The sequence below is a fragment of the Indicator indicator genome, chromosome 1, assembly GCF_027791375.1.
Source record: "Indicator indicator isolate 239-I01 chromosome 1, UM_Iind_1.1, whole genome shotgun sequence".
Lineage (NCBI taxonomy): Eukaryota > Metazoa > Chordata > Aves > Piciformes > Indicatoridae > Indicator > Indicator indicator.
Genome location: NC_072010.1, coordinates 11537148 through 11559955, shown reverse-complemented (window position 1 = coordinate 11559955; position 22808 = coordinate 11537148). Strand labels below are relative to the sequence as shown.

The 22808-nt window shown below is 40.5% G+C and overlaps 1 protein-coding gene across 1 annotated transcript in view; it reads right to left on the bottom strand.

The window, feature by feature from the left end:
• Positions 1 to 14847: 14847 nt before the first annotated feature.
• Positions 14848 to 22808, bottom strand: part of DEUP1 (deuterosome assembly protein 1) — an 87547-nt gene continuing 79586 nt past the window's right edge. Inside the window, exons 17-18 of the mRNA XM_054389564.1 lie at positions 21079 to 21379; positions 14848 to 15018 (exon numbers count right to left, since the gene is read on the bottom strand). Of these exons, the coding sequence (XP_054245539.1) occupies positions 14848 to 15018; positions 21079 to 21379 (472 nt within the window). The remainder of the gene's footprint in view (positions 15019 to 21078; positions 21380 to 22808) is intronic.

Genomic DNA, 22808 nt, shown 5'->3' with positions numbered 1-22808 from the left:
GGACAAATGTTTGGGCCAGGTTTGAGCACTGAAGAGAAATGGGAGGATGCATACGGTCTGCAGCAGTGAGCCCTCTCCTTTTGAGGGAGCCTGGGGAGGGAAAGCAGACGCTCAGCATCTATTTGCAGTTCTTCTGCAGCATGAGGTTAGCTGGTCATGAAGGTTAGAGCTTGCACAAGATTGAAGTACCTGTGGGTCATCACTTTCTCATTGCCCTTCTGACAGTGCCTTTCTCTGAGATGTTTTCGGTGGGCAGTGCTCACTAAACTGTTTATTGAACCTATCCCAGTGCTCTATTATTTCCTTCCTCTCTCCAGTTCAAACTTCCCAGTGCACAAGCAGGGTGGTTACTGGCTGAGGGAGGCTGTAGCTCAGTAACGTGAGACAATTTGCTCTCGTGGGCTGTGCATGCCACAGGGAACGAGACCCTAAGGTAATCCCATCCTTGGCACTGACTAGCTGTACTGCAGGTATCTGTTTATTCCTTTCCCTAATTGTCAGTAGTCACCTGCCTTCCAGTGAAGTCCATGGGTGGCCAGTAAGAGGCTTGGCAGTGAACGGGGTGGCTGCGGCTCTCTTACTGCATTTGTAAACGTGGGCCATAGGATTTCATCTTACACAGCTGAGCATTTAAGTGTTGTTTCATACCAACATGGATACAACGGCATGTACAACATCCCAGACCTTTCCTGTGTTGTTTCTTGCAGCAACTGTCTAATATTGGCTGTCTAATACTGGCAGTCATGTCCAGGCTCCTAGTGCCAATAGAAGCCTGGCAGCAACTTGCAGAGACTCTCTGCTTCCATTTTATGCTTCAGTTAAGATGAACCCTAAGGCTCATCTCCCTGAAAACCATGGGCCAGCTTCTGTGCAAGTCCATCTCTGCCAGTAGCAAAGCCAAGTAACCTAGTCTCCTGGAAATGTATTTGGAGAATGCTGCCAGATTCTCAAACTGGAGAACATCAGCTTGCAATTCAAGTGGTGCTGACATTTGCAGGAAGGCTTTCGTTCTAGGCCGTCAGATGTTAGCTAGTGTATGTAATTAACTTGGGATAATTTTGCTTCAGAATGAAATATTCATTCAAAAGATACTTGAAAAAACATCCTGAATGTTTTTAACGTCTGAGTTGCAAGTGATGCTGCAGAGAGCTAGGCATACATTTATTGTTAGATTAGTTTCATGGCAACTCTTGTTTGTTACCAGGGTACACAGCAAGTCCCAAAGGTTTTTTACTGTCCATCACTTCTTTGGTCCTGTGAGTGATCTGGATATAAAACTCACTGATGTACATTAACAGTGGAGACAGAAAACAATATGAAAATACTAGAGCCTGAAATGATCTGGTTGTCTAATTATCCCAATGAGCAAACATAAAACTTTATTTTGCATAGCATTTTTTCTAGAGCTGGGTAATAAAGTTTGTGACCAGAGTAGAGGAGAGGGAATGTAGATGGAATGTTCCAGAGGAAATTCAAGAGTGAGTTAAAGAAGTGATAAACAACAAAACCAAACCACAACCTGTAGCTTGGCCGAGTCTTGGGTATTCTACCTTCTGCCCAAATTAATAAGAGAGCTGAGGATTTGCTGAGTAGAAAGAGTTATAAAAGTTTTGAAGTAAAGTCATCCCATTTGATTCAAAGGCTGGAACAGGGTGTCACGTGTGGTTGCTACATCCAGTTCCTATTCACCTTCCCATTATGAAGTTCACTGATCACTTCTGGCCTCCCTAAACCTCTTACATATTTTGAGTCTAATGCTGCATCTCGCAGAAAGAGTTGGTTCTTTCTAAGGCTTGAACTTTATTGTTTCTTCTTGATAATCATTCCAAGCACCAAAATTTCCCTTTTGTGCTTTATCAAAACTGAAATCAAGTGTTTGCCTCAGAGCGCAGGTTCAATTTGCAAAGGTTATGAGCAGAAGGGAGAACTGCCTGAAAGATGTGTGTGCATGGGATGCAGATCAGTGAATCCAGACAAACACCGAGATCCTGCCACTCTTCATGCCTTTTTCTTTTTGCTGTTGTTCTTCAAACTGCATCCAGGGAGGACCATGTAAAGGCAGAAGTGTCATTTTCCCAGTACCACATGGTTGCTCTGATAGGCTAATTAATTCCAGAAGTTCAAGTTGGTAGATTTATTCTATATTTTACCATAACTGATGTAGTATCTCATCTCATTTACCATAACTTTGATGTAGTATCTCATCAACCCAACTGGCTGGATGAGATTCACAGCAAACAGGTTGCTGCTGTTTTAAGAAAGGATGAACACTCCTGCACATACCCTGCAGGTGGGAATTCTTGGTTTGTGCATGAGTGTCTTAGTTCAATTTTGCTTCTGTGGTCAGGCTGACAAATAAGGTTCAGTGCTAAAACCAACAGAAAGCATCCCACTTTCAGCAGAAAACCTCTTCCATTTTTTAAAAAGTAGCTGTAAGACAACTTTTAGCACTGACCACAAATAACATATCAAGAGGAAATTGTGTCTGTGGTGACACGAGTGAGCTCTACTTGTTGACACCTGCTCCTCACCTACAGCAGCACACTAAAGTCATCGTTATATATCGATATAAAGAGGGGAAGAAAAGAAGCAGTTACATTAACCCACTAATTTCTACATACGTTTTATTCCAAGTGTGTTAGAGAGTGATGGGAAGACATCAGTTCATCCTTTAACCAGTAATTGTTCCCCTCCAAATCTGTGCTGAGATACACCTGCTCTGTGTCCAGCTGTTGTGCCACTGCAGAAATGGGGCATGTGGCAGAGGGGAATATAGCCAGAAATTGGCATCTCCCCTCCTCATGCAGTCAGTGAATTGCAGAGCTGTCAGCAGCTTAGAGACAAAACCCCTTAGAGTGCAGAAATATTGAGCACCAACTAATGCTCCATATTTCAGGGAGACATCCCTATCATGTGGTGTTTTTGTTAATCTCACTTCATAGATACTTCTGCTTTTAAAAATGGGTTTAGTAGGTGCTTCAGAGCACCTACCTTATTAATGACTGCTTGTCTACACCAGTGATTTGTAAGCAGGCTGGTTACCACTTAGGATCTTTGTCCTATAAAAATGATGGCTCTAAGAGGAGTGACAACACTGAGCTGTGTTATGATTTAGACTTTGTTCTACAGCAGCAGAACCAGAAGTGTAAGTTCAGCAGCTCTTTCCCCGTATTTCTTTATGTTAGAAGACCTTTTATTCCAATATACCTGGTGTGGATGATCAACACTTAATGCTTCTGGTTATGGCAGGTTGCATGCTCTCCTGTCCTTGTTCTGCAGGTTTATGGGGAGCCACAGACCTTCAGTTGGGAGCCTGCTGCTGTGGCAAGAGGAGGCAGCTGGCACTTTCTGTGGCTGCAAGACTAATTCATATTATTTTCTTTAAGTCTTTAGTGATGTTATCTTGTTTGCCTTAGTGAACAAAATGTGTGGTGCTGTGCTTGGTTTATGGCTTAAAGTGCAAGTTGAGTGCTCCTGGACAAATACACCCCATGATGAAGAGAAAAGAAGGCTCTGGGGAGACCTAATAGTGACCTTCCAATACCTGGAGGGGGCCTACAAGAAGGGTGGAGAGAAACTGTTTACAAAGGCCTGTCATGATAGGACAAGGGGCAATAGCTTCAAACTAGAGAGGAGCAGATTTAGATTAGGTGTTAGGAACAGGTTCTTTACCCTGGGGGTGGTGGAACACTGGAATGGGTTGCTCAGGGATGTAATTGAGGCCACATCTATGGAGATACTCAAAGTGAGGCTCAAGAGGGCTCTGGACAACCTGATCTGGTTGAGGATGCCCCTGCTTACTGCAGAGGGCTTTGGACTAGATGACCTTTTAGTGGTCCCTTCCAACCCAGACTATTCTATGATTCTGTGAACTGTAGCTTTCATAGGGAAAGTGTTCCTAATGAGCTGAGCTCATAACTGGAACACAGCTGGAATATGGGTAGATCTTGATCAAAAGTGTTGGTTTTTTTTCTTCCTTCTCTTGCAGTTTCTTGCACAGCCAGCCATTTGAAGGAGAAGGAATTCTTCAACCCTTCCTTTCAAAAGACCTTGGACTATTTGCTGCTGTTCAGCTTCTTTCACTTGCCTATTTCAGCAAACAAAAGATCCTAGCAGGAGGATGAGACAGCTAAGAGGAAAACCCAAAAAAGAAACCTCCAAAGACAAAAAGGAGAGAAAACAGGCAATGCAAGAGGCCCGCCAACAAATCACCACCGTCGTGCTTCCCACACTGGCTGTTGTAGTACTGCTGATTGTTCTATTTGTTTATGTAGCAACTCGTCCAAATACAACCGAATGATGCAGCTTTTCAGACTCTCTGGCTTTGGGGTGTTAATAATTTTACCAAGAGCCAAAAGGAACTCTTCTCTGCCACTCTTTCAATATTTTACAAAGGAACTCGCTGGCATTTTCAGTCTTTCTCTTGGTTAAGGTCCCACAGATTCTCTTTAGGAATGTAACATAAAATGTATTAGTGAATGTGCCAGCACGTTTTACGGTGCGGTTCATGTGCCTTTCAGACTTTTAAAACAGTGTTTTTCTTAAATCTGTTTGAAGCTCTGTATTGTAAAAGGAAATCGTGTTCTGCTACAAATTTATTAAAAAAAAAGAAAAATCAGCTTTTATCACTGTCACAGATAGTGTTGCTCCCATGAGCTCTTGTATGTCTATTTCAGAACTTCCAAAGAAGTCCATTTATTTCTTTGTACTTAATGTCATATGAAGTGCTTTTGATTCAGAAAGGATATATTTATTTTTTGAATAAAAGAGAGAAGTCTTACTTGGAATCTTCAAATTATTTGGGGGAAAAAAAAAAAGGTGATTTACTGTGAGAGCCACCATTGTGTAATAATTTTTTTCATTAAACACTCTAGAGTTCAGTCAAAAATCTTGTTGCTGTGAGATGCCAGCATGCAAAGTGAATACTTCAGGATCCGCTGGAAGGAAACAGAAGTTGGAGAGGGAGATTCTACCAGTTTATGGTGAAGTAACTAATAACAAAGTACATAAACACATATAGTTGTTTATCTGAATGTTAAATATTTAAATCTGTATAAGTGGCAATAAACCAGTGATTTTTGGATATAGCCCTTGACTGATTTTTTTTTTTTTTTTTTTTTTAAAGGAAGGAAAAGTAACATTCATGTAATTTAGTTCTGCCATCTGTTTGCTGAAGTGAGCTGCTGTTTGGGGGCTTTTTAGTCTGGAGAGGAGAAGACTGAGAGGAGATCTAATAAAAGTATATAAATATATGAGGGCTGGGTATCAGGAAGGAAAGGACAACCTCTTCTCACTTGTGCCCTATGATAGGACAAGGGGCAGTGGATGTAAACTGCAGCACAGCAAGTTTCAACATGAGGAAGAACTTCTTTACTGTAAGGGTCACAGAGCATTAGAATGGGCTCCCCAGAGAGGTGGGTTTTCCTTCCTTCTCTGGAGACTTTCAAGACCGATCTGGATGCATTCCTGTGTGACCTATGCTAGATTATATGGTCCTGCTCTGGCAGGGGGGTTTGACTTGGAAGTCTCCAGAGGTCCCTTCCAACCCCTAATATCCTGTGACATCTCCCCTGAACCTAGAAGAAGCTGCGAGCACAGCTTGGACAGTTTTGTTTGGAAATCAAGCTACAAATTCTGATCAAAATGCTTTAATAGTCCTGGCTTCTTCTGCATCCCTTTTCCATTCTAATATTTTAAGGCACTCAGTAAGCATTAGCCTTCAGAAGATTTTGGGGAGGGAATTTGAGAACTCTAGGTGGCTGCTTAAATGCAGGCCAAACAAGGAGGAATGTGATGATGTTACAGTGCACTGAAGCACAGCAGGAAGTATTTCTGTGCCAAAAAGTCAAAGACCCCTCAAATCTTTATTTGCCATGCTGTTGCTTGGCATGGGGATAATGCCAGGGAAGTCAGTGGGACTGTTCATGCAGGTGCCAATGACAGCCCATGCCATGCTTCCTGCATTAGCCCTGTGTATTGCTCCAGTGCCAACCAGCATTTTGCAAAAAAAAAATCAGCAAGCAAATGCAATGTCCTGCTTAGAGCTTTGCCCTAAGGCTCATGTTTCCATGGTGGGCTGAGTCTGTGGACAGCTACAAATTAACCCAGTTCAGAATGAGACAGGTACTCAGTGATGCTGGGATGGCCACAGCTAATGACTTGGGCTGTGCCACCGCTGTCAGTAGCATCTAGATTTGAACTATCCCTGCAAACTATAAGATGTTTCAGAAACAGAAAAGTTGCTAAAAACTAAAAGGAAGGGTTTGGATGAAGAGTTAGGTTGGTTGCTGCCCCCATAAGTTGCAACAGAGTTGAGATACATGCACAACAAACTACACAGACAAAACGGTTATTGTGGCATGTCTGGAAGAGTGTGACCAGCAGTGACCAGCAGGAAGTCTGCTGTGGAACCCCTGTGCTCACCAAGACCAACAATTATCTGCTTTGGTACTGAGAACTGCTTCCTTCAGCAGGAGAGATCTGAAGTGATCCATTTGTGAAAGTAATTGCTTAGTCTGTGTCATCTCCCAGCTGTTTCTCTTCTCCCAGGCACCAAGTCCTTTTTGTACTATTTTTATTTTATCCTCAGTCAGGGATAGCTGCAGTGGAGTGCTGATAGTTTGCCCCTTTTTGAAAGGAGGTGTTCAGCTTGAATAAAATCTGTGCCTCAGGAAGTGAGCAAAAGCATGTGTAGTTTAAATACATGTGTTCTGCGGGGTACTTGGTGTCTTGGGCATCTGGAATAGAAGCAAAGTTTCTGCTAACCTCTTCCATGGATTCCTCCTCTTCCTCGTCTTGCATGGATTCTTAACCAGAGCATTCCTGGCCCTGCTCATTCTGTGATACTGACAGCTCTAGCAAAGTCCTTGTGACTTTCCAATCTCCGAGTAACAGGTTTATTTCAGTCTGTTCCAACTGCAGAGCTTTTTTATCAGCCTGAGCAGTAATTGTATAATTTGGAAAGCCTTTTCTGAAACTTAGGTGATTTTTTTTCCCCCTCCCTTCATTTTCTGCAGGAGTTGAGTCTGTGATGAGACCAATTAACTGTCTGATAACTAAATAGGCAAAAGGTCTGTTGATACAGATAAAATATTTAAGATTACTTCTGTAATGAGATGTTCTATTTCTGATACTTTTTCTTATGCCCTCCCTTTGTCTCTTGTCACCTGCAAATTCTTCAGGTCACAATAACAATCTTCAGAGTGGAATGTTTATTAGTGTGAACGTATTGCTTAATGCCAACATGTGTTTCAATTCCTTGAAATGTGCAATTTTACTGTGTGCTAATTGAGGGGAAAAGAGCGTTGCACATTTTGAATTGTTCCTTATGCAGAAGTTGGAATTGATTTCACAGTTTGACTCTTAGGGAAAAAAAAGTTTTATTCTCTAGTAAACAAGTTGGATTCTGACATTTTCTACTAAATCCTCTTTTACTGGGATGTGAGAATGGGATGTGAGAATGCACATTTGGAAGAATGGTGTGAAGCCTCTGTAGACAGGAACTGTCAAAAATCACTGGGAAATAGTAGGGAGGTAAATTAATGGCAGTTGCCCAAATGTCAGCTCCTGTGAACTTCTCAGCTGAAGGTGTAACCGTGTCTCTGTTTTTTTAACTGTATGTATTACTCCAACTGTCAGTTGCCTTAAAAAAATGTTTTAGTAATAGAGTTTCAAATCTTTTCCCAGCACACAATAGCTTGTGGGCAAAGCTGAATGATTTATTATGAGCGTTTTACCAGAAAACTCATGCTGAGATACTTCTTCAGCAGTGTCTTATGATATGGTTTCCAAGAGTGCTCATTATCAGGTGAAGTCATTAAAAACCTGCTGTTGCCTTCTGACAAGTTACAGAAGCAATTTTTGTAACTATTTTTTTCAAAGCATAAATCACATCTGAGTCAAATACATAAAGATCAAGGTTTGAAAAGAGTTTTATAAATGTCTTTGAAATGCAAAGAAAATAAAGGCATTGCATAGAGCATTCTTGCAATGGGTAAATGCCTGTCTGTGTTAGACATGGCCCCAGCTCCCCAGCATCGGCTGAGAGAAGCCAGTGACACTGCCTGTGGTCTGAAGGAAGAGCTACACATACTTTCAGAACTCACAGAAACTGTCTCTTGTTTCTCTGCTTCAATCAATCTACATGGAACTGTTCACTTATTCACATCCTGGTGCTTGGAAAACAGCACTGTCAGATCCATACAGCAGAGAAAAGGCACTGTGGTTTTTTCAGACTGTTGAGGTTCTGTGCCCAGATGGTCTGCATAGGTTTGAACACTCCTGTAGTTCTGGAAGAAGTGAACTAGAGCCTGCACTTTGATTCCCTGCTTTGGACATGCATCACAGTCATTTCTTACCAGAAGTTTCATACCAGCGAAGGGAGCTCACACACCATGCACCATCAAAGCAAAGTCCTCCCATCCATGTCCAAACAAGTGTCTTCATCATTGCTGCAGATGGAGCTGATGTTTTCTGTGCACCACCATTATTTGGTTGAAAAGATCCAACCAAAAAAATATTCTAGTGGTGCTTATGTGGGATACCAAGGACCAGAACTTCTGCAGGATTTCTTGCTCCACATGGGATTGTAGAAGAGTTCATATCAAGTAAATCCTACATCTGTCACAGGAAGTTCAGTGACAAGATGGCTTAGGACTGTTCTTTGCACACAAATGTTCTCAGAAGGTAACTGAGCAAACACATCCTTGATTAATCTGTTTCCAAGCCCCTAGCAGTTTGGTTAAGAGTAGATTAGAGAAACAAATTGGTTTATTGGTTTAGGAAGGAAGACTGGAGCACAGTGTAGCAGTGTCTAGGGACACTGCCTAGTCCACCAGTGGAAATTTAGGTGCAGTACCTTAAATTGCAGCCTGCTTATGGATTTGAGGGTGACTGTGTGATCAAGTAGTAACTTGGACACAGTGAACTTTGAAGTCTGAATTCTCTAGTGAGAAAAAAGGAACACACAGTTCCCACATTGGGTTGGCCAACTCAAATGGGTTGTGCTATGAACAGTTGTCTAGCTGATTAGTTAGAGTTGGGTGATTGGTTGCACTTGACGATCTTGGAGGTCTCTTCCAACCTGGTTGATTCTGTGTGATTCTCTCTGTTTTTAACCTGGCATGTTCTCAGCAAACTGCTATGTCTGTTAAGACAAAAACCTTCCCTAAGACAAGGCAGTTGGTGCAAAATCTAGTGGATAGGTATTCTGCATAGAATTAAATGGAACAAAAAGTGATTGTGAATGATACAGAATCGTAGAATGGTCTGGGTTGGAAGGGACCTCCAAAGGTCATCCAGTCCAACCTCTCCTGCAGTAAGCAGGGACATCCTCAACTAGATCAGGTTGCCCAGAGCCCTGTCGAGCCTCATTTTGAATATCTCCAAGGATGGGGACCCAACCACCTCCCTGGGCAACCTGTTTCAGTCTTCCACTAACCTCATGGTAGAGAACCTGTTCTTAACATCCAATCTAAATCTGTTCTTCTCTAGTTTGAAGCCATTGCCCCTTGTCCTATCACTACATGCCTTTGTAAACAGTCTCTCTCCATCCTTCTTGTAGGCCCCCTTCAGGTACTGGAAGGCTGCTATTAGGTCTCCCCGGAGCCTCCTCCAGGCTGAACAACCCCAGCTCCCTCAGCCTGTTCCCATAGCAGAGGTGCTCCAACTCCCTGATAATTTTTGTGGCCCTCCTCTGGACCCACTCCATCAGGTCCATGTGCTTCCCATATTGACAGCTCCAGGCCTGGATGCAGTACTCCAGGTGAGGTCTCACTAGAGCAAAGTGGCAGAATCAGCTCTCTGGATCTGCTGGCAGCACATCTTTTGATGCAGCCCAGGATGTGATTTGCCTTCTGGGCTGCAAGCACACACTGACTGCTCATGTCCAGCTTCTTGTCCGTCAGCACACCCAAGTCCTTTTCTACAGGGATGCTATCAGCTCATCCCTCAGTCTGTATTGATAGCTAGAATTGGCCTGGCCCAGGTGCAGACCCCTGCTCTTGCTCTTGTTGAACCTCATGAGGTTCACCTGGGCCCACTTCTCCAGTGTGTCCAGGTCTCTCTGGATGCCATCCCATCCCTCTGGTGTATCGACAGCACCACTCAGCTTGGTGTCATCTGCAAACCTGCTGATGGTGCACTCGATCTCACTGTCTGTGTAATTGATGCAAATATTAAACAGCACAGGTCCCAGCAGGGACCCCTGAGGGACATCAATATATGTATAATTGGCTGTTGTAGGTTGTAAAGCCAGATAGGAATGTAATACCATCATCATCCTTATAGTACTGGGTAAGGACCAACTCCCAGTGTCCTCTGCCTCTCTCCAGCTGTTGAGCCTCTGTGAGACCCACAGGCAGAAAGCAGCAGGACTCTGTGACGAGAGTTCAGCCCCTACCTGAGCTGTGTGTGTAAATGAAACTTCAGTGACTGGGCTCAGCTCATTAAACAGGCTCTGCTGATGCCTTCTTTCATTCCCACTAATGGTGATTAGTTTCAAATTATCAAGTGATGGGTTTGATTCTGTGTGCTATTGTAGCACTGTTAAATCAGGAATTACACCAAATTACACTATGATAAAGCCAGAACGGAGACACTGGGGGATAAAGTACTTCCCCTGGTATCTCTGATCATAGCAGATTTATGAGCTTTTGACTGGGTAGGCTAAAGCCATTGTTTAAGTCTACCCATCAGAGAAGCAAGGAAGCTCTTGGTGATGCCCAGTGACAGTACAAGGGGTGATGGGTGGAAGCTGAGGCATAGGAAGTTCCATGGAAACATGAGGAAACATTTTTTCACTGTGAGGGTGACAGAACACTGGAACAGGCTACCCAGGGGGGTTGTGGAGTCTCCCTCTCTGGAGATATGCAAAACCCACCTGGATGTGTTCTGGTGTGACCTGGTCTAGGTGATCCTGCTCTGGCAGGGGGGTTGGACTAGATGATCTTTCAAGGTTCCTTCCAGCCCTTAACATTCTGTGATTCTGTGAAGCTGTTCCATTGTCCATTTTTGTCTTCAACTGGCATTGTATTTTGCAGCTGTTGTTTGCATTCCTCTCTGCATGGTTTAGAGTACCCACGTCTGACACTCTCCCATTCTTACACTCCTAAATTTCCTATACAAAAAAGAAGAGAGTAAGAAATGGTAGGAAGAAAATGTGCTAAACACCCAACTTTCATGTGACTCCCTTTGAAATGTTCCTGTTCAGTTACTGCCATTTCACTCATAGCCCTGTGAGAGTAAGTTTTGGGAAGTGAATAGAAAGGGCAATGGTTTTAAACTGGAGCAGGGCAGATTTAGGTTAGAGGTAAGGAGGAAGTCCTTCGTAATGAGGGCAGTGAAATACTGGAACACATTGCCCAGAGCTGTGGTGGAGGCCCCATCCCTGGAGACCTTCAAGGTCAAACTTGATGGGGCCCTGAGCAACCTGATCTAGATGGAGATGTCCCTCCTCGCTGCAGGGGGCTGGACAAGATGATCTTCAGGGGTCCCTTCCGACCTGATGCATTTTGTGATTCAATGAATTGGACAGGAATGGTCTGGCAGAACTATTTCCAGATGAAACATGTTGGCAACTGTGTGTACATGACCTCTGTTTTTCCTTCACTGAAAAATGCTGGTGGCAACCTGAACCATTATTCTTTTTATTTAATACAAGTCTTTCAACTGGGAGCCAATGCTTTTCAGTAAAGCTTTGAAAAATCATAAAAGAAATCCAGCAGCTTACAAGAATTTTCCACTGCCCAAAGTAGAACAGAAATTTTCTGTATGCTTTGGGTAATCTGAACGTTGCACCTTGTCCTCTCAAATGAATTTATGATTAACAATTCACTGTTCCATTTTGATTGGTGCATTCAAAGATTCATATCCTTGAACTCTTCTGATTATTCCTTTTTTGATGGTATACATACATCTCCAATCCCTGTTGATAAGGCATATAATTTCTCAGCCTTTATTATTTCTGCTGTCCATCAATCTTTAAACAGTTTTCCGTATAGCTTGAAATGTGGTACATTTGTACAAGCTATTTTTGGCATGATAACATCAGGAATATGCTTCTTGCTTCAGAAACCTCTCAGCAGTTCAATTAAGTTTCTACCTTTTAATACAATTAAAGTATCCAAACCCAGCAGTGTGGCTCCAACTGTACTCTGGCAGCAATGGCCTTGCTTAAATTTGGGATTGTGAGATGAGCAACTTTCGCTGATTTGAGATGGGTGACCTTTCAGGTAAGTATCTCTCAGCATTTGTACCATAATATCCTCTGAGCAGGAAATAACAGTAAAAAAGTAAGCTCTTCATAGTGGTTACTCTGCTTTTTCCAGTGCTTTTCACAGGGAGTTTATTATATGATTGTTGTACAGAAGCTAGGCTGCAACTTTCTTATTTCATTAGCCAGAGTTAGTAGCTTGGCCAGATCTTAAAACGCTTTAGATTTTTTTTTCCCTTTTAATTTTTTGATAATTTCATTCACATAGAATCACAGTATGGTAGGGGTTGGAAGGGACCTCTGGAGATCATTGAATCCAACCTCCCTGCTAAAGCAAGATCACCTAGGGAAGGTCACACAGGAGGTTTTGAAAGTTTCCAGAGAAGGAAACTCTGCAACATCTCTGGGCATCCTGTTCCAGTGCTCTGGCACCCTCACAGTAAAGAATTTTTTCCTTATGTTCAGATGGAACTTCCTATGTTCCAATTTGTGCCTGTTGCCACTTGGCCTGTTGCTGGACACCACTGAAAAGAGCTTGGCCCCGTCCTCAAGCTACTGCCCACACTCTTCTTAATGCACCCCAGGATACCATTGGCCACAAAAGCATATCGCTGGCTCATGGTTAGCATCTGATAGGACTTCCAGGTCCTTCTCCACAGAGCTGCTTACCAGCAGGTCAAGCCATGACCTGTACTGATGCATGGGGTTATTTCTCCCCAGGTGGAGGACTATGTACCTGCTGAACTGCATGAGGTTCACCTCTGCCCAGCTTTTCACCCTGTCTAGGTCTTGCTCAGTGGCAGCACAAACCTTCTGGTGTGTCAGCCACTCGTCTCAGTTTTGTATCATCAGCAAACTTGCTGAGGGTACACTCTGTCCCTTCATCCAAGTCATTGATGTTGAACAAGACTGGACAGAGTACTGACCCCTGGGGAGCACCGTGATCTACAGGCCTCCAACTGGACTCTGTGTTGCTGATCACAACCCTCTGTGCTCTGTTATTCAGCCAGTTCTCACTGTATCATCACACAGGTCTCTGTCATGAGAGGCATCCTCAGGCCTGGACTGGATTCAGACATGTAAGTTTCTTTGAAGCATACTGGAGCATACTGTACTGTATGTTTATATCTTGCAGTGGCAAAAGAATCTAAGTGGCTAATATCCCTTTTTTTTTTTCTCTTGCCCTTTGGAAAGACAACATTTTGCTGTCTTTGTCTGTACAGATATTTCCCAGCTTGTTTCTTCCTTAGTTTTTTCCAACCCCAAGATGCATCTCCGCTTAAATTGAGGACATATATATTTAGTTTGTTCAGATGTCCTTCCATCATCTTTTTATTCAGGCTTAGTTCCTCCAGCTGAGTCTACTAATTTTCCTGAGTTTTTCTGTAAAAGGTTCTTTGATGTCCTCATTTTTGTTACTCATTTTATTGCAAACCAAGCCAAACTGGTATTTAAAATCTGGGTATGTTGTTTAACTGTGATGTAGTGCATTTTGTCTTAATGGAAATACAGCTTCCAAAAACAATTTACATTTTTGCTGTGGTCTTGAATATTAATGAGACTTCTTTTACTCACAAACTGGAGCTGTTTGACAGTCTGGTTTTATTTTTATCCAGATTTTTCCAGGAAGCTGGCAACAGTATATGCAGGAAAGCAGTTCTTCAGTATCTCTTTCACTGAAATTGGTGGTTCATCAACACTGTCTGTAATTTTTGTTTCGCTTGCACAGCAACAGAATTCAGTATGAATTGCAAATAAAAGGAATCTCATCCTTATGCATTTTTTTTTGGGCACATGGAGTCGAATCAACTCTGCTCAGTTTCAGAATGTTTTCCTCTGTTGTAGAAAAATATAAAGAATTTAGACCCTTATCTCAGACTGACCACAAGTTGTCCGAAGTGAAAAGGTTTTATCCCTGTTACAGTGTAGTTGAATAATGAGCCAATGTCAGATCAAAACATCAATATCAAAATAGGTGCTTTTGAAGATAGGATTCAAAAATTGTAAAGTGTTTATGTAAAGCATGAAAAGCACCTGAGATCAGACTCTACCCCAGGTGAAGTCTTAGAGGTCTGGTAAAATGAGCGATGTGAGTGGTTTCAAAATATGTGCTTTGTCTGTTCAGGTTCCTCTCACAGACCTGCAATGGCTTAGAGCAGAAGAGCGAGTGAGCTCAAATTTCTCATTTCAAGAGTCCCAAGGGCTATTTCCATAGCCAAGAATAACCAGAGCATGGATAAGCTCTTTATTCCAGGAGCTATGACGTGGCTAAAGCCCCCTGTTTTTCTTGTTCTGTGCAATGTAGAAAATGTCTGTTGGCTGATTATATTTTCTGGGGAATCATTGCACTTATTAGCCCGCTGTATATCACAGAAATGAAAGTATATTACTTAATTTATGCTGCTGCAACAGGGTTTCTGCTGCACACAATTTAATAATATAGTAAAGTAATAGTTTAGTCATAGAGTCAAGTTACAATACTCCTAAATCCATAATGATTATCTTATTGAAAGCTTGGTGTTAAAAATACATACTATTGGCACTGTGCCTAAATACATTAAGCAGCTAGTTGCAGGTTTTAGTTCTAAGAGACTCGTGGATGATTACTTGTTTTATTTTCTGGATGGTTGATTGGTTTAAGTATGCCTGCTCTGCTGTATCCTGGCATATTTCTGCAGAGTATTTTCAGAATGTCTTTGCAGTTCCACAAGGTGTGAATTTAAACGTTCTTCAAACTCTCTTGTGTGTTTCTCTTCCTCTTGAAGGAACTTTTCTGTTGTCGCAAGGAGGGACATCTGAGGGGAAGACTGAGCAATGAACAGAAAATCATGGTTAGTAAAACCAGCAACTACTAGAATGTGTTTTACTTTATCAAATGTTAAATGTGAAAAACATCTTAATCTATAGCAGCTAATATAGCTCCCCAAGAAAGCCCGAATTTGGACATGTATTTTCAAAGGCATTCAGGTTTTTGGGTAACATACCGTGAACATGATGTTTGAAGGTTGGACTTGATGATCTTAGAGGTCTTTTGCAACCTTAATGATTCTATGAATATCTGTGATACAGCATTAGGATGTAGACTTGCCATAAATTATGTGAATATTCTCAGACAGAATCAAGCTGCTTCAGAACCTCCAAAGTATTTGGATCAGATAAAGGTTATGTTCATCACTTGTATGATTTAGAGCAGGACAGAGGACAATAATCTGGTTTTGGGGATTACAGAGCATAACTAGTGTTCAGCACTGCTGATTGCCTCCTGTAATTTAAACTCTTTGCTTCTGTGGTGTGATACTTGATGAGAAAAGGAAGAAAACCTATTCTTATTTTAGTACTATCCACTCTGAGCCCTGGTATTTTGGAGAAAGTACTAAATTTCAGTTGCCGCAAGCAGCTCACTGAAAAATCTTCTTTTCATTTTATAAGCATTTAGTAGACCGAGACATAAATCATACCAAAATTGTTCTTAAAATGATTATCATGGGATGCAAAGTCATGTAAAGCAAAGGACATGAGTCAGTTGTTGATGGAACAAGTTCTAATTGTTTAAGCAGCAATTATTGTGGCTTTGTTTAGTTTTTTGATTGTTTGTGGGTTTTTTTTGCTAATACTTAAGATGCATTCATTGGAATGCCTTTAACAAAAGAAATATGAAATAATTTTTCTGTGCCTACAGATATCATGTTTGTTTAAATCAATTCACTGTTTCTTTATGTAAATAAATACAATTTTATGATAAATTTTTAACAGTTGGATGTGAAAAAGTATTTGAGCTGTAGTACAGAGTAAGAGAAAGATAATTTTCTGTCATTAGAATTGTATTGAGAAAGACTGACATTTATTATTGTAATTAAACCACATGTTTAATAGTTTTAATAACTGATTATCACTTTAGAATCTCTGTTTTTGTTTTTCCTGGATCATATAAAGGGGAGTTCATCTGTCAGCACATCAAATAGGAATGGCTTCCAATGATCTGAATGTCTACTTGATTGGATAGGGCTGAGTGTAGGTTGGACTGGATGATCTTGGAGGTCTCTTCCAACTTGGTTGATTCCATGATTCTATTTAAATATTCAAATGTTTTGTGGCAAAGGCCAATTCTATTACACCTGTAAATTTTTATCCTAGGCTTCACTGCTTCAGAATGGAGTGTTGCCTATTTCCATGGCAATTAGAGGCAGGTTTGGTCTTTGCTTTCAGCTTGGTTTAAAACTGCCCTATAGCAGCTTTTCAGGCCAAAATATACTACCTAGAGAGATGCTTTAAGGCACTGCTTTAATGCACTATTTTATTTCAAACTCTTTGCAGCAGACTGTGAGATGAAATTTAGAGACTTGCTTTAGGAAACCTCTTTTCTTTTCCAAGTACAGCAAGTAAGTGACAGCTGGAAATAAATTCTGAATGTAATACCATTCTTCTAGTCGGAGACAGGCTTTCTGATGTATAGGGCCCTGAAAATGAAATTCACAGCAAAACAGAATCTTCCTTTTCCCAGTCCCTTCAAATTAGTGTTTTATCAGGGCAGGAAGGTGACTTAATTTCCCATGTATGAATAAGGAATCCAAAGGTGCTGGATCACTTTGTGCCACAACAGTCTTCTGTCGATCCTTGCTCTAGCAGGGATGAGAAAGAATGTTAATCTTTCATAGTTTGAGAAACTCTGGAGGGAGATCACCTGCCTTCTGGTATTTCTCATAAACACATGCACGACTTCCCATCCATAAATCATTGGTGTTTTCATATGAAGAGTTGTTCCTGAGATTTCAAATGCCATAGCTACATGGACATTTACTCCTTCATAGGTTAGGTCACAAATCTATCTTGTGACAGCTGGATTCGCTGATCGAGCTGGCAGTACTACTTTGAAGTATTTGAAGAAGGCTTTTGTACAATGAGGAAGACATTGGATTTGGAGGCTTTACTTAAAGAATCACCACGTGTTTCACTTACTGAATACCAGCTCTGAAGTCTGGTTCAATCCTGAGCAAATAAAACATTTCCAGCGAGAACTGTAAGGAACTGGGAAAACCTGAGTCTGAAATATGAATTTAATAGGTCTCATCACCTAAAGGGAAAAAGTCGTGGTGTCCTTTTCTGCATGGATGGCAGATCTACACCAGTGCTAGTCTTCAGAAATGTGGTATCAAGTTATGAGAGATTCTCAGAGATTTATTGTAACAATGGGTGACTTGTAATTAGAAACACATTTGCCTCCTAATCAAATGATCTTTCTCAAATCCTATAGTCCTTTGCTTCAGCTGGTACTTACTTGGAGGAGGTTTTATTTGAAATGGACTGTAAACTCCAAATGAGACATTTCGGAGTTGCGAGAACAATGTTTATCATTCCCTACAGCTCCTTACCTGGGAGTCAGATATCTCTGACCATCATTTTAGATAGGTCCCTAACGCCCTGGGTTTTATACACTTTGAGAGAAAGATGTATCTAAGCAGGTCTAAAAGGCAGCATTTCTTGTTAGCAACTAAGATTTGCTTTCCAAGCCTTTTGTCTGTTCTTTCACTCTGTTCTTTATTGTTTTTACTTTCTGTGCCTGAGGAAGTAAAACCATAAAGAGACTGCTTTAATTCATGTCTCAGATGAGATTCATTGTTCCTAGTTCTGAATTTCTTTTCCTCAGAAAACACTTTTGTTATGTCTTTTGGTTTTGTAGCTGGAGCTGGATAGAAATGAGTCCATTGGTAAAGCTTTCAACCTGACTTATTTGGGTAGTCAGGCAATCAGGACTTTACTTTTTAATTTCTACAGGCAGTCAATTCTGTATTTCCTTGGTGTTTGCAAGGAGAATCATCGTTTTTGAATCATCATTTACTGAAAATGGAGTGTACCTGACAGAGAGGCATATTTCCACATGTGAAATATGTGCTATTTACGTCTTCCCAAGCATGAACTAACCAAAGTGCTTAAGAATTAATTCTGGATTGCTGAGGAGAAGCACTTCAGGAAACTAGGTTTATTCACTCTCACAGGCTGCCTAATTAATTTGTCTAGAGTTAATGTCTTGCCCTGTGAGTTGTCCCAGCATTCTTGGATGCACCTTCACCGGAGCAGGAGGAAAGCTCTAATACTTAGGATATTTTATTATTTACTGGTCAGACTATGACTGGTCACAACACAGTGTTAAAGCCTTCTCATATTTAACTTCTTCCACTTTCCTGGAAAGTTCTAACACAAAGGCTAGAAATTGATCTGGCTAATTTTAGTCCTTCTGAGTCTAAATTTGGGAGCTTCTGGGAGTAGTTTCCTCTAATGCTACACTGCAATACATCTTAGGTACAAGCAGGTACAGATGCTTGTCTTCAGCATGCTTCTGTCATATAGGAAACCAAATTTGAGATGCCTAGGAGATTGCTAAGCAACATAGGAAGGCTTTTAGAGGGCCTAAGTACCTAATCAGGTAGGTAACAGTAATATCTAAGAGTGAGAGGCAGGGACTGCAGCATGCCTCACAGTAGGATTAAGACTGTCAAAATCAGACCTAATAATGTTCAGTGGTAGAATTTCCACAACTTAATATTTCAATCTATTTATTAAGGGTTTTTTCATCCTTAATGTTAGAAAGTTTCCTAATGCCTAATCTAATTTTTCCTTGCTACAGGTTCAGTTTCTCTTGTCTTTCCAAGCCTTGAAAGTAAGAATAGACAAGAAGAGAAACAGGATAAGGTATTTGTGACTAGAAGTTTGAGACTGGGAAAGGCTACACACATAACTCTTTCCTCCAGCTGAAATGGAGAAATTTTGTAGAAATAGACTGTTCTGAAGCTGCAAATAATCTTATTGGCTATTTTATATTTATTTATTTGATTATTTATTTGTTTATTGGACATTGGACTGTTTTATGGAACAGAGAACTTCCTAGAGACTGGAAATGGATCAGAAAACCATTTTCTGAGGCAGTTCATATCAAAAAGAGAGCACAGCACAAAATACTGTTCAGAGAAAAAGTATTTCCCTAAATTTGAAATGCCTTGAAATGAGAATTTTTGGAATTCCAGTGAATCCCATCTGAGTTTTCTAATTTACTCTAAGGCAAGAGTAGTGTTCTCCACACATGTAACCTCTAAGTAAGAATGTGAAAGGACAGAGGTTTCAGTGGAATATTTACTAAGATTGTCTGAAGATTCTCTACTAGGAAGAGAGATGTACATCTTTGTCTAAAGTCCTAGAGACTATTCTCTTTTTTCCCTTAAATAGCAACAGAGTAATTTTGGTAGGTATCAGGACATGACCTGCAATACTGATGTTTTCGATTGGTGCTACAAATATTCCTCAGAAGAGCAGTCCTTCAAAAGTCTTGAACATGATGGAGATTTCAATTAGGTGAAACACCAGTTCTGAAAACTCTGTCAAAGAACTCTGGTTTACAACATATTGTATGGTTTCCCCACTCCCCTTTTCTCCTTGATGCAATGGCTTTACATTCAAATACAAAACTCTAGAGAAAGAGACTGCTGAATCAGCTCTGCAGTAAAGCTGTGGTATCCAATGCTGCTCTGAGTGATAATTTAATTTTGACAATCTTCAGAACTTGTCCCTGCTTCAGTGCCACTTATTTGGACTTAGAATCTCTACAAGAAATATCCCTTGTTTAATAGTTTCAGTATGTAGTTTGCCCACACACCAGCTGGAAAGTGTTTTCCTTATAATTTAGTCAACTCTCTTGGCATCAACCCTGTCCTGAGTGCCAGCTGGGGAATAGTTTCTCTGCAGCTTGCAAAACTATCTCAGAATGGACATTTTTCCTGGGCTGGAAACAGATGCTTTGTGTTCTGCTGTGTCTGACACTTCTGACAGAAGAGTGGAAAGCTGATCTTTATCACTCTCCTGAAAATGTCCAAACTTCTTTCACGATTAGCAGTTTAAAGAGGAAAACTCTGAAACCATGAAACCAAAAGTCATTTACTTAAAATTCCTGTGAAGCATAAGAATATAAAAAAGGCAGTGAGGCCAAACACCCAGGATTATGTGGCTCTCACTGTTCTTTGACTGCTGGGACACACCTTCTGGGACCATGATCAGTGAAGGACTGCACTGCAATCCCTTCTTCCCAGGCAGATCATTGCTATGCATTTCCAGCAGCCACGCCTCCGATAGGAAAGGATATGTGCACATTACTGTGGACTCTAATGCAACTTTAACAAATTACAGAAGATATTAAGTGGGAGGATAAAGCTCAAGTTTATGGAGAGATCTAAGTTCAAAGAACTATAGAAAGTTTTTCTTAAGAAGTTGCCCTAGGCAAAGTGGGATTTATCCCACTTGTCATGGAGGTTGGTAATCTCCAGCCTGTGAAGACTGAAAGAAAAGATGCTGCGCAGTTACTCTTTCCATTTCAAGAAAAGTAAGGATTACAGCAGCTATCATTTCTGTTCCTTTTCAAATGCAATAGCTAATACATAGCAAATAGTTGCTACAGTTCCTCTAATTTCATCCATCAGCTGAATGCTGTGGAAACTTGATTTGTTTTACAGCACTTAAGCAGCAAGTTTGCAGGCATTATGGAAATACACTTAAAGCAGAGTGCCCTTACAGAAGGCAAGATGAAGCAGTGCCCCAATGTAGAAAGCAACGAGCTAAAATGCAGAAATCCCTCTCACAGTTGTGTGACTGCAGGTAATTATCACCATTGTTCTTAGAGTAGAGGCATGGCCCAGTAGGGGATGTTTAATCTCCAGAAAAAGCGCATTTATGTTAGAAGAAGGTGTTTCCATTTTTGCTGGACCAGCACTGTATAAATAATAAAGATAACAGGGGTGATCTAACTTTTGGCTCCTCCAGGGCTCCATTCAGTCCACAGATGAATTGTTGAAAATAGATTCTGTTATAGGGAAATAGGTACTTACTGAGAATTTTAGTTCTTCCGCATTGCAAGCAGGGCTCAGTAAGCTGCCTGTTCTGCCCTCTTCAGGAAACGGCACAGCAAAGCCCAAAGGATACCTCGCTGGTGGTGATGGAGATTTATCTTCTATTCTCTTTTCATGACCTCTGTGGAGTGTATGAGAAGAAAAAGTGCTATCACTTTTTGAACCACTGATATTGCCTTGGCAATATAAAGCAGGACTACGGTTTCTGTAGTATCCACTGGTTGTGAACATAGCAGTCTGTTGATGTTCCATTTCCTCTATGTTTTGCTTTTGGAGAGTTCTAAAAGACAAAAAATGAATAAGACTATGAAAACCTGTCAAACCTAAGCTATCACAGCAAAGCCAAGGGTTGGGGGCTTTTAATTTTATTTATTTGTGCAATTATAATTACTTATCCATTCATATAGCTTATGGGCCTGGGATTAAACATTACCAAGTTGCAGCGATTTAGCAACTTTTCACTGAAGTCACTGTGTCAGAGTGTGCATTCTCTGTCTGCTTCAGCTGTGACTTAAATCACACTCATTTAAACTCTTTTACTGGAGCTTAAGTTGAGAAAACTTGACATGTAATTGTGTCAGGAGAAGAGCTATAGCACAAATTCACTTCAGGTACTAAAAATACCAATACTCTTAAGTGTTCATTACCCATCTTTTGCCCAAAGTTATCTTCCCTTCAGCTTTTCACTGGAAGAAGCTATGCAAATGGTCTCCACCATGTCTTGATAGCTTATAGTATAATAGACACTGGAGTGAATTTAGCCACACAAATAGAGGGAATGAAGTATTGAAGTGTAAGTGAGATGGGAAACAAACCCTGTAATTAGTTGGATAATTAGTCAGTTTTGATCTAATATCAACTTAAAGAACTGTCTTCAAATAGCTAGAACTTAGAATAAGTGTTTAAAGAAAATATAGTACAGGAATAGTTTTTCTTGCATTTTTACTGCAATACTAATTTTACCACTGATTTAATGATCACATATTGGAGATTAAGATGAGAAATAAAGCCATTTAAAAATATTTTTAATTTTTTTTGATTGTACAAGAATGTGATTTTGTAACAACACCTGAAATTTTCAAGCTTAGAAAAGAATCTCCAAGTATTTTATCATGATGTTCCATAACTCTTGTAACCCACTTACAGGGATCAGAATGGGTGAAAAGTTATGTATTTGTATTCAATTCTATTCCTGTAAAGCAAAACCTATTATGGTTAACAGCATCTTTAATAGAAAAAAGCTATTTTCTTCCCATTGAAAATATCTTCTTCTCCTCCTCACAGTCAACTGAACAATTCTGAAACCATACTGATAAGAGCAGAGAATTTTGAGACTAGCTTGCTCAGATGTCTGCTGACTTAAAATTAATTTTCAGTTTAATCTTTACTTATATACCAAAATATGCAAAAAAAAATTATTACATTTGTGTTACAATATTTCAGACTGAGATAAAAAATTTCCATTCTACTTAGATCTGTGGTTATGACAAAATAGAAATTTTAGGCTTGGGATGTAATCACTATACTTAAACAATATAGCTGCTTGAAAACATCCTATCTTTGCAAATACCCTAAAACATTTACTAATTTGAGATGCAGCTGTACAAGCTTTTAAAGATCGAGACCCCTGCCACTGAAATACATTATTATAAATATTCAAGAGTTTGCAGTGCTGCTCAGATCCAAGGAAAACAGTTGTTTGGTTTTTT